This window comes from Euprymna scolopes, chromosome 3 (assembly GCF_053919585.1).
Source record: "Euprymna scolopes isolate OS-2025 chromosome 3, ASM5391958v1, whole genome shotgun sequence".
Taxonomy (NCBI): Eukaryota; Metazoa; Mollusca; class Cephalopoda; order Sepiida; family Sepiolidae; genus Euprymna; species Euprymna scolopes.
In genome coordinates, this window is record NC_136484.1 from 194,361,795 (window position 1) to 194,374,806 (window position 13,012).

Consider the following 13,012-nt stretch of genomic DNA (forward strand, 5'->3'; position numbering starts at 1 on the left):
TGTTTGTTAAAAACATAAATTAAGTGGAGAAAAATTTGAAATGTGAAAAAATCATTTGAACCGAAACGTCAAAACGTAACAAACCTGATATTGCTTCGTGGAAACAACAGATTTTTCACTTTTGGCCATTCCACTTGGCAAGTGCCGTCGACCATGTGTGCTCGCATATTTCATGCTACTGTGAGGACGTGTGTTATATCTCGACCTACAACAAAAGATGATGAAAAATTAATCTAAACTGATATCAACTGATGTTGTTAGAAAAATAATCTTTATTTTACTCTTCAAACAGAATCACTCTGCCTACAGTCGAACACTTCTCTGCCCAGCAATGTTAGGCCTGCAATTTTGGGAGTTGGCATCAGAATCTGTAATCCTTTTTTCATTCCAACCTACTAGCAAAATATATGGTAACTATGACTCCCCCTTTTATTTTACAAGGCACTCAACACTTATCAAAGTCCAAAGGCCACTCAAGGATAAGGGTTAATGAGTGATGGTTATAGTTTAGTAATCGTTAATGGTGTAGATCGGGTAGAATTTGGATTATTTAAGGGGACGGCTCAACAAGAACTTGTTTACATTGGACTTGAAGGTTACCATATTATAATCGGCTGGGAATCAAGCCAATGGAACATTGTTTCACATGCTGGCAGTTCTACGAAAGAAGCTTTGTTCATGGAATCTGCATTTAGAATTAGGCACAGATAGAGTGAGGAAAATTGTTAATAGTGGTTGTAGCTAATCAAGTGTTTTTTTTGTGAAAGTTTTGCAAAGGGGATCATAGATTGTAACTCAATCAAACATCATCATCATCATGACGGACTCCTTGTCCGTACCAATGACTCTTCCTCTCCAGAGTTTCCTGTCTTCCATCAGCTGCCTCAGATCTTCAGGTTCACAGTTGGCCTCGTGTGCTATTTGTTGGATGTACGTGGATTTAGGTCGTCCTCTGCTTGCGCATCCATTTCGTGGAGTCCATAGCAATACATCACTCACCAATTTATGCTTGCTCCTCAGACAATGACCAGCAAATCGTAGACGTCTTTCTCTGATGGTATTAGATATGGTAGGTAGGTTGCCATAAAGTTGCTGCTTCGTGGGATGATTTTGCCAAGATATATTTAATACTGTTCATAGCATACGGGTGTATGTGCCGTCTAGTTTTCTTTCCAATCTTTTGGTGAGTGTCCAGGGTTAGCACTGTACACAAAGACAAACTCTACCACTGCCCTGAAGAACTGCCTTTTCAGTTTGTTAGTTAGTCCCAAAATCCATACTGAACGCAGCCCATCCAATGCAGTCCATGCTTTTGAGATGCGAATTTCGATATCTCTCTCTGTGGAAGCTATGTTGCTGCCCAGATATGTAAACTCAGCGACTTCTTTCAGTGTTGTTCCAACCAGAGCCCTGATCTCTCCTTTCACATTGAAAGTCATAAACTTTGTCTTATCCGCATTAATGTCGAGACCAATGTCATTTGCAGACTTTTCTAGCTTACATAACAGTGTTTGCGCATCAGCAGTGCTGTTCGCGAACAAAGCAATATCGTCTGCATAATCTGCATAATTATGTGTGCTGATTGATGACGTCTGTTTCTGGATTCATTTAGGGTGAAGCCTAGCATGTTGTGTATATCAACAGAGGTGCGAAGTACAAAGTCAAGACAGACAATGAAAAGAAAAGGGGTAAGAGTATCTCCTTGTAGAACCCTGGTGCAGATGTTGAAAAATTCAGTGTCCGCATCTGGCGACCTGACCATTGCTCGAGTGTGCTTATATAGCATCATGATAGCATTAATGACTTTATTTGGAATGCCATATGCGTTCGATCAAACACTTGCCATAAAAATAATGATAGAGCAGAGATAGGCTAGCAATGTCTCTTCTGTGGGAAAGAGGTAGCAAGGAAGAGAAAACTGCATCACTTACAAGGTTTTGCGGTTGGTTTTGAACCCTATCAATGCAAGATAGGACATGCTGAGCAGCTCCTGTGCAGATGTGGCAACAGTAATCATTTTAAGACATATTTGGCTCTTATACAGATAGAGAATTGCCTCAGCGGAGATACCTACTGGAACGGTACAATGATCAAACCATTTTTCCAGCAATCTTGGCAACAGATTTGATGTATGTATTTCATTTCAGATCAGGAGTGAAGGTCAGTCCTAAAAGCTTGTCAGTGGTGAGCAGGTGTTGTGGGAACAGAGCTTGTTCCTCTGCCTCTGCCGGTTGCACGCTTCTGTTCTGCTTTGAGGGCTCTTCTCTCTTCAGCTGTTTCAGCTCCTTTGTTGATGAGGTGACGCCAGTGATGTCTGTCGGATGCAAGTGATTCCCAGGACTCGGTACTGATGTTGAAGCCTTTGAGGGAGACTTTGAGGTTGTCCTTGAAGCGTTTTCTTGGTGCTGCGATTGAACGCTTGCCTTGGCACAGCTCGCCATACAGGAGTTGTTTTGGGATTCTTTCAACTAGTATGCAGGAGACGTGACCTACCCATCTCAGTTGGGTTTTTCGAATGGTAGTAGTTATGCTGGGAAGATTAGCATCTTTCAGGACCTCTGTATCAGGGACTTTGTCTTGCCATCTGATATGGAAGTGATTTCGGAGACATCTCAGGTGGAAGTGGTTCAACGTTTTTTCGTGCCTTCTGTAGGTAGTGTAGGTTTCTGAGCCATAGAGCAATGTGGTAAGGACAACTGCTCTGTAAACCTTCAGCTTGGTGTCAATGCTGATTCCTCTCCTTTCCCAGACTTTGCTTCTGAATCTCCTGAATGCGTTGCTTGCCTTGGCGATTCTATTGATTTCGAGATTGATTGTGGCTGTCCGAGATAGAGTGCTGCCCAGATAGGTGAAGGTCTCAACCGCTTGAAGGTTCTATCTCTTGACTGAGATACTTGGCTCATGATACAGATTTCTGGGAGCTGGTTGGAACATAACTTCGGTCTTCTTGGTGCTAATTGTGAGGCCGAAGTTGTCACAGACTGCGGAGAATTTGTTCATCTGGTTTTGCATTTCTCGCTCGTTGCTGGCATTGAGGGCACAGTCATCAGCAAAAAGAAAGTCACTCAGCACTGCTTCCTTCACTTTTGTCACAGCCTGCAGTCTCCTTGGGTTAAACAACTTTCCATCTGTTCTGAATTTAATGTTGATGCTTGGTGACTGGTCGCTGAAAGCGTCAAATAGCATTGCAGAAAACATCAAGCTGAACAGTGTAGGGGCAAGAACACAGCCCTGTTTAACTCCATTTGTTACCGGAAAAGCCTCCGAGGCTTCACCGTCGTCAAGGATGCGCCCCATCATGTCTTCATGGAATTGACGAACTACTGTGATGAAAGTACTTGGGCAACCAAATTTCTTCATTATTTTCCACAGACCATCCCGACTGACTGTGTCAAATGCCTTAGTCAAGTCGGTAAAGGTTGTGTAAAGGTCTCAGTGCTGTTCGATGCATTTCTCTTGAAGCTGATGGGCGGCAAAGATCATGTCAGTGGTCCCTTGATCAGCGCGGAAACCACATTGACTCTCCAGCAGGAGTCCCCGTTCTAGGTAAGTGGTTGAGGAGGACGCGAGCCAAGATCTTTCCTGCTATGGACAGGAGAGAGATACCTCGGTGGTTATCGCAGGATTGGCGATTTCCTTTTTGCTTATAGATGTGAACGATTGTGGTGTCTTTAAACTCTTGCGGTAGTTGTCCCTTCCTCCACATGATCTGATACAAGCAGGTCAGCTGCTCCCGCAAGGCTGCACCACCGGACTTGTAAACCTCAGCTGGGATGGCATCTTGACCTGGAGCTTTTCCACTGGTTGACTGCTGAATGGCTTTAATGACCTCTTCGATTGATGGGGGGGGGGGTCAAGCTGTTGATTGATGGGGACTTGGGGGAAACGTTCAATTGGTATATTATTGATGGCTCCAGAGCGATGGAGCACTTTGTTGAAATGGTCAGCCCATCTGCTGAGGATCTCCTTCTTTCGCGTGAGTAGAGTTGAGCCGTCGGCATTGAGCAGAAGAGACGATCCCGAAGACTGTGGTCCGTAAACTGCCCTTAGTGCATCGTAAAAATTCTTTGAATCATGTTTGTCTGCGTAGCCTTGGATTTCATTTGCCTTGGCACTGAGCCAGGAATACTGCATTGAACGCAACTTGGATTGGACTTTGTTGCGCATGTTAGAGAAGGCCATCAACTCCCCATATTTCCTCCTATAACACACAACACGCTATGCAACATACAAATATCTGTGCATGAGGTCACCAAGCTAACCAAGAACCTTGATTCCAGTAAAGCAACTGGCCCTGACGGCATTCCAGTTATAGTGCTGAAAAAACTTCAACCAGAACTTGCCCCCATACTTACAAAACTGTTTAAGCGTTGCCTTAAGGAGAAGTGCTTTCCAACACCCTGGAAAACCTCATCAGTATGCCCTGTATTTAAGAATTCAGGTGAAAAGTCATCTCCCTCTCAGTACAGACCAATAAGTCTCCTGTGTGTCATGAGTAAGTTGTTGGAATCCATATTAAATAAAGAAATAGTCAACCACCTCAACAGAAACAACCTTCTTAGTGACATGCAATATGGTCTCCACTCTGCAAGATCTACAGCAAATGTGCTAACGGTTATATCTTATAGGATTAGTGAATCTCTTGACAAACGCTTCCTTTCCAGGGCAATTGCTCTTGACATATCGAAGGCCTTCGATAATGTATGGCATAAGGGTCTACTTCACAAGATTTCCAGCAACGGTATCACTGGAAATGTTTTCTCAATCATTAAATCATTTCTCTCCGATAGGTTCATAAGAGTAGTGGTTGATGGGCAGAAATCAGAAGCCCACAGTATTAATACTGGAGTCCCTCAGGGGTCAATCCTGGGCCCAATTCTCTTCCTGATCTACATCAATGATCTCCCAAAACACATTTTTTTTTTTTTTTTTTTTTATTATTCAATTTTCACCCCAAACAAGGCACAGTGCCACTTTGAAGCAGGGGGCTACTATCAGGGACTTAATTAGCGGGGTCATTATGAAGGGAGATGAGTAGAAAGATGTTTGTTAACATTACACTTGAACTTCTGCATATCATTGCAGTTGGGAAAGCAGAATCCCGGAAGGGAGTTCCAAAGACCCGCAGTTCTGGGGAAGAAACTATTGGAGTAAAAGGCTTTCTTACACCTAGGGATCTCTACTGTAAAGGGATGAGACTTAGTAGCTTGTTGGGTTTGTCGGGGGTAGTTACGTCGGGGAGGTACAAGTGTTTGCAGTTCGTCAGAGCATTCACCATTGAAGTATTTGTAGAACAGGCAGAGGGATGCAACATCTCGTTGATGGGACAGAGGCAGGACCTATCAGGTTGGCGACTCTCTTTTGAACCCTGTCCAGGAGCGAGAGACAAGCAGCAGATGCACCAGCCCAGATGTGACAACAGTACTCGAATGGTTGCCTTATAGAGGTATAGGATACTGTCAGGTGTAAGTAGTTTTCTAGCATGGTAGAGGGAGCCAACCTTCCTTGCAGCAGCCTTGGCAATGCTCTCAACGTATCTATTCCAGTTCATATTCCCTGTAAACGTTAGGCCGAGAAGTTTAAAAGAAGTACTTTCAGGTAATGTGTTCTTGGCCATTGCTATTGGTGGTAGAGAAGGTTTCTTGTAGTTATTGAAGGAAACAAGCTTAGTCTTAGCAGCATTGAATGTGACCAACCATTTTTGTCCCCATTTCACTACGGATTGGAGGTCATCCTCTAGTGTTTCTGCCATTTCCTTGGATATGTGTTCATATGTTTTCCCATCATATTTGTTATAGAGAGTGGTGTCATTGGCAAATATACCCATCTCCGAAACAATTTTATCAGGGAGGTCGTTTATGAATATCAGGAATAATAGAGGTCTAAGGATAGACCCCTGAGGTACTCCCGCATTTATGTCGTATTGTTTGGATGTACGACCGTCGAGGACAACTTTGATTTTTCTATTACTTAAGAAGGATTTAATTACATTATGAATTCTTCCAGTGATTCCATATGATCTAATTTTCCTTAGAAGACCATCGTACCATACCCTGTCAAAAGCCTTAGATATATCGAGGGCCACCGCTCTACCCTCCCCTGTTTTATCCAATGAACGGTATATACGTTCAGAAACTACAGTTAAGATATCTGCTGTTGAACGGGCTTGCCTGAATCCATATTGTTTGTCAGTCAGGAGTTTAGCAGCTGTTAGGTGCTGGACTAGGGCTTGATTAACTAAGGACTCAAATATTTTGGCGAAAAGCAGGAGGAGGCTAATGGGGCGATAATTTAGTGGGTCAGTTCTTTCACCAGAATTCTTGAAGACTGGTACCACAGAGGCGGTTTTCCAGCAGTCGGGAAAACAAGATTCGTTAAGGCATTTATTGTAAAGTTTGGACAGGACTGGAGCAACCTCGGCAGAGCATTTTTTAATAGCACAGCCGGGATGAGATCTGGTCCACATGCTTTTGAGGTGTCTAGGTTTTTTATAATAGCATGTACCTGAGAAGGGGTGATTTTCAAATCGTCTAGTGAGGCATCTGTTCGCAGAGGAAAATCAGGGAGTGAGTGGTGTACCGAGTTCAGTGTGGAGTTTGAGGCGAACCGACTGGCAAGCAGATTAACCTTGTCAGTTACCGTGCAAGCAACCTCATGATCGTTTGATAGTGGGGGAATAGTTGACTGTCCATTATTTACTACGCTGTTGTAGATTTTCCAAAAATCCCGGGTTCCTAATTTCTGTGCTTCGATGCGTTTTCTCGTGGTTTCAGAGTAATCTGTCTTAGCTGTCTCTATCACTCTCTTACAATTATTTCTAGCTTCTATAAACTTCTGTTTATTTGAGCTGGACTTATGTCGGTTGAATCTGCGGAACGCATGCTGCCTTTGACAAATGGCAGCTGCACAAGCAGAAATAAACCATTGGGGGGAGTGGGGCTTGCTATAGAATTTCCGTGCGGGAACATGTGCTTCAATAGCAGTTTTGAACCATTCAGTGGTCTCATTTGCACACTGTTCCGCTGGAAGAGTAAAGATATTTTGCCATGGGGCATCTCTGAGTAGCTCCCTGATGGCTTCCCAATCAGCCTTTTTTGTAATACCTCGTTTTGAGTAGTGGGTCTTCAGTTTTAGGGCGAGAATTTAGGCTGATTTCTACCATTATCACAACGTGATCAGCATTCCCGAGTGGGCTGTGGGCATTTGTTGTACAGTCATTGGGAACCGTTGTCAGAAAGAGATCTAGAAGTGAGGCATGTTGATCTTGCTGGTCTGGGAAACATGTCGGAAATATAACCAACTGAGATAGGGAATGGGATATAGAGAAGCTATGTGTTGCGCTACCAGCTACGTCTGTATGATTAGAGAATCCTAGCCAGTTACTGTGGTGGACATTGAAGTCACCAAATACATGTATTTGTGCGCTAGTATCGAGGGAGAGTGCTATATCTATGCTGTCTGAGGCTTTGTTTATTAGGGTACAGTCTTGGTTTGAGGGAGAGCGGTAGAGAAAATACAAGTAGCTAATATCGTGTTGCATATTTAGTCTGAAGCACATAAAGGCCTGGTCCTCTGATTCTAGTTTTATTTCTCTAGTCATGGGGGAGGGTGTTACGAATATAGACTCCAAGTCCATGCATATGTCTGTCCGAGTCCTTACGGTAGAGTGGGAGATAACCAGGCATGTTAAAGTGGTTAGAGGGAATGGAGGAGTGAAGGTTAGTTTCACTTAATGCTAAGATGTCCGGGTGTTTACAAGGAGAAATGACTCAACATCATCTAAGTTAGTTCTAAGCCCGCGGATATTAGTAAATGCAAGCCTCAAGGGAGGAGGCAGGTTGGTTTTCTTTGAGTTTGGTCTTGGTTTAAACGTAACTTTACACATACTTAAATCATTCGTTGGCATCTATGCTGATGACACAACCATCTATGGCAACACATCAAAGGTTGTAAATGACAAAGTTCTCTCTAATTCTCTCTCCTCTGATCTTGAGCGTGGTATAGTGGGGGAAGACCTGGCTGGTCACTTTAAATGCATCTAAAACCAAGCTTCTATCTTTACATCATCAACGCTCTGATCCCAATCTGGCATCAATTGAAATGGATGGCTCTCGTCTTGGGGAGGCTCCATGTTTTGACAAGCTTCTGGGTTTGACCTTTACTCCTGATCTGAAATGGAACACGTACATCAGGTCTGTTGCCAAGGACGCTGGGAAAATGGTGGGATCCTTCTATCGCTCCAGAAGATATTTCACTACTGATGCAATTCTCTATCTGTATGAAAGCCAAGTACGTCAAAGGATGGAGTACTGCTGCCACATCTGCTAAAAACAGCCTATCCTGCCTTGACAGAGTACAAAATAGACTTCGTGGCTTAGTGGGGGATGCCCTTTTCTTTTCCCTGCAACCTCTCTCCCACAGAAGAGACGTTGCGAGCATATCTTTGTTTTATCGTTATTTCCATGGCAGGTGCTCATCTGAGCTCCAATCTCTCGTCTCCCCTCGCCAATCTTTCATGAGAAACACCCGTCTGGCTGAAACTACTGTCAATAATTTTCCCCACTCTTTATCTGTGCCTAAATCTAAACAGATTCCATGAGCAAAGCTTCTTTCTTAGAACTGCACGCCAGTGGAACTCTCTGCCGCTTGCCTGTTTCCCACCTGACTACAACTTGGATGTCTTCAAGTCCAACATAAACAAACTCCTGACAAACCGCCCCTTAAGTAAGACACTCTATCAAAACCCCCAATACTAATGATTACTACAATACTATCTCATTGATTACTATACACGCAATAACCCTTATCCCTGAGTGGCCTCCGGGCCGTGATAAGTGGTGACCCCCCATGTAAAAAAAATTAAAAAAAGGCAGTTTTCTTCACCACACAAACTGGGTCATTTTGATGTACTCTTAGCAGCCGATGTTTTTCCTGCAACAAGTTATGGATCTGAGGATCATTCTCGTCAAACCAGTCCTGGTGGTGTTTGGTGGCAGGACCTAGAACGCCAAGAACAGTGAACAACATCTCTGAAGGATGTCCAGCTCTCTTCAACGCTGTTGTGATTAAGATTGAAGTTAGCAAGTTTACTATGTATGCTGCTCTGGAATTCCTCCGCTGTTTTAGGACATTTCAATTTGGCTGTATTGAGCCTCTTGGCTGTTTTTTTACCCTGACGCCTTCTCTTTGGTTGGATGAAGAAGTTGAATTTGGAGATGATGAGGCGGTGGTCGGTCCAACAATCAGCCCCGCACATGGCTTTAGTCAGTCTCACGTTCAGTCAGTCCTTGACTCTGGTAATGACATAGTCGATTTGATGCCAGTGCCAAGTGCGTGGATGCATCCATGTGGTTTTATTGCAATTTGGGTGGCGGAACATAGAGTTTGTGATGTTGAGATCATGTGACGCACAGGTTCTAAGGAGGAGGAGTCCATTGCTATTGCATTTGCCTACTCCATGCTTTCCAATGATGTTGTGTCAAGCTAGATGATCTGTAACGACACGTGCATTGAAGTCACCAAGAATAACAAGCTTCTCTGACCAGCGTAACATTGGTGTTGCGTCCAAGAGCTAACTGCATTTTCATTAGTCTGTTGTTAATACCTTCAGGAATGCTTGCTAGTTTTGGTACGTGAGTTGTTTGGATAGCAAAACCCACACCAGCTTCAAGCCGCTCCTCAGCACTGCGCCCATACCAGTAGGTGTAGCCTCCACCAGTTTCTGGTATATATAAATATGATGATTGCAACGTCTTGTCAGACGAGTGCCACTCCCTCAGACACTGAAAGTTCATGAGCCCGAAAATGACATATAGTCCTGCCGGCGAATTGACATGCTCAAGCAGACATGACACTGAAGACGGTCATTGGTATACATACATATATATACACACACGTACACATACAGATATACACATATCACACACATATATACATGCATACATACACAATACACATTACGCACACATACATATACATACACACACATGCAAACATACACAAGACGGTCATTGGTATACATACATATAAATATATACATGCATACATACATACATACATACATGTCTATAAGCATACGCTCATATATGCCCATATACATACACAATGCATAATACACAAACATACATATACATACCCACATGCATGCATACACATATACATACATATACATCCACATATACACACACATATACAAATACATACACACATATGCTTACACATACACATACATATACGTACACATATGCACATATATATGCATACACTTACCTACATATACATACACATACATATATGTGCATTCCTACACACATACATGCACATATACACATACATATACATACACACATGCATACATACACATATACATATATGCATATACACACATACATGTATACAAACATATATAAATGTATATACATACACACACAAACATATATACACACAGACACATATACATACATATACACATAGATATAAGGAGAAGTGCTTTCCGACTCCCTGGAAGACCTCATCAGTTTGCCCTGTATTTAAGAATTCAGGTGATAAGTCATCTCCCTCTCAGTACAGAATAGACTTTGTGGCTTAGTGGGGGATGCCCTTTTCTCTACCCTGCAAACTCTCTCCACAGAAGAGATGTTGCGAGCCTTTCCTTGTTTTATCGTTATTTCCATGGCAGGTGCTCGTCTGAACTCCAATCTCTGGTCCCCCCCTCGCCAATCTTTCACGAAAAACACCCGTCTAGCTGAATCCACTGTGAAAAATTTCCCCCACTCTGTATCTGTGCCTAGATCAAGGCGCGGATTCCATGAACAAAGCTTCTTTCTTAGAACTGCACACCTGTGGAACTCTGTTCCGTCTGCCTGCTTCCCTTCGGACTACAACTTGGATGTCTTCAAGTTCAATGTTAACAAATTCCTAATGAACCGCCCCCTTAAGTAAACACTTCATCAAATCTCCACACTAACGTAATGTACTTGCAATAACCCTTATATCTGAGTGGCTTCCGGGCCTTGATAAGTGGTGATCACTGTGTAAAAAAAAAAAAAAAAAATACTCAATGATCAGGACGATGATGATGGTGATGGGCACGATTAAAAAATAAAATGGCACGGATTTACATCTTGTTCTTATTTTTATAAAAAACGTTTCGCTATAAGACTATCAGTTTTGGTGTAGTAAATGATGATGATATGGACAAATTCACACATTATTTCACAAATAAAATCGACGAGTTAAATGTAAACACAGTCCAACCGACATATGTTAAAGGCACTTACTCTTTGTTTTTTGTTTTTTTTTAAATAAAAAGTTTGGTTGAGACTAACACTTTTGGTGTAGTAAATATGGACAGATTCACACATTATTTCATAAATAAAATCGACAATGAGTTAAATGTAAATACAGTCCAACTGACATATATTAAAGACCTATATACATATATAGACTTATATGTAATTATACTGAGTTCGTGAAATTCAGTAAATTTTCATATACCAATGAGTTTTAAGCCAAAAAAAGGTAGATGTTTCTCTCATGCCTTTCTAGCTAGGAATTTCCCTTCCTTCCTTCTCTTCAAAAAATGCTCCATTGTCAAAAGTGTGCTTATTCATAAAGTCTGAAGAAATGCTAGTTTTGAAAATTTTCAAACGACATAATGCTTGAAATTGTCGAACTGGACATGGAAACAATTGTAACGTAAATTGAAATACACTTTTTGTTGCCACCAACACCTTGTTTTGAAATCTTGTTTTTGCTTACACAGTATATACACATATATATAAATATATATATATATATATATATATATATACATATACATATACATATATATACATATACATATATATACATATACATATATATATATATATACATATATATATACATATACATATATATATACATATATATACATATACATATATATACATATATATATGTATATACGTATACATATATATATACATATATATACATATACATATATATATATATATATATGTATATACATATACATATATATATACATATATATATATGTATATACATATACATATATATATACATATAATATATATATATATATATATATATATATATATATATATATATATATATAAAATAAAAATTACAATTAAATTTACCAAAATGATCCAAGATGGTAAAATTAAAGTATAATATAAATATTAAAGAATTAATATTTATAAAGTTATCTCAGCCAGATGTAAAAGCTTGATAAAACCAAATAGGAGATAGAGCTTATAATACGAGCAAACAGTTAATAAAACATGTTAAAAAGCACTTTGAAATGAGTTAAAAACATATTTAATTGGAAAAGGAAACACTTGATAAGTGGATAATCCTTAATCCGTGGAGTTTCGAAGAAATACTTTCCTTCTCATCAGAGGGTAGGAATTAGCAAAATGCAGGATCGGATTTTGCATGCAAAAGTATTTGATGAAACAACAAGTAAGTCAAAGATCTTACCTGATAACAAAAAAGTGAAGCAGAGGGAATATGGTGGAGAAAAAGGTGATTACACGTGAATGGATAGTCTGGTCGAAGATAAATAATCCAGTGACAATTCCTACTCTCTGATGAGAAGGAAAGTATTTCTTTGAAACTCCGCGGATTAAGGACTATCCACTTATCAAGTGCTTCCTTTTCAGATTAAATATGTTTTCAACTCTTTTTCAAAGTGCTTTTTAACATGTTTTATTAATTGTTTGCTCGTATATATATATATATATATATATAGATATATATATATATATATATATATATATATATATATATATGCATACATACAGTCCGGGTCAAAATCATAAGACCACTTAAGAAAGTAAGCGTTTACGCATATTATCAAATTTTTAATCAAAAAAATGGTTGAAACCATTGCCAAAAGGGAAAATATGATGGAAAAAAATTAAATCTGCTTCATTCGAAACCTTAACACTGATCTAATAATTATTTTTTAAAAAACAAACATTTTCACCTGATCAAAATGATA

The 13,012-nt window shown here is 40.4% G+C and overlaps 1 protein-coding gene across 1 annotated transcript in view; it reads right to left on the reverse strand.

Annotated features, from left to right (window-relative positions):
- Positions 1–13,012, reverse strand: part of LOC145260460 (dynein axonemal intermediate chain 4-like) — a 160,170-nt gene that overhangs the window by 138,468 nt on the left and 8,690 nt on the right. Inside the window, exon 2 of the mRNA XM_080118537.1 lies at positions 85–205. Coding sequence (XP_079974663.1) covers positions 85–205 — 121 coding nt within the window. The remainder of the gene's footprint in view (positions 1–84; positions 206–13,012) is intronic.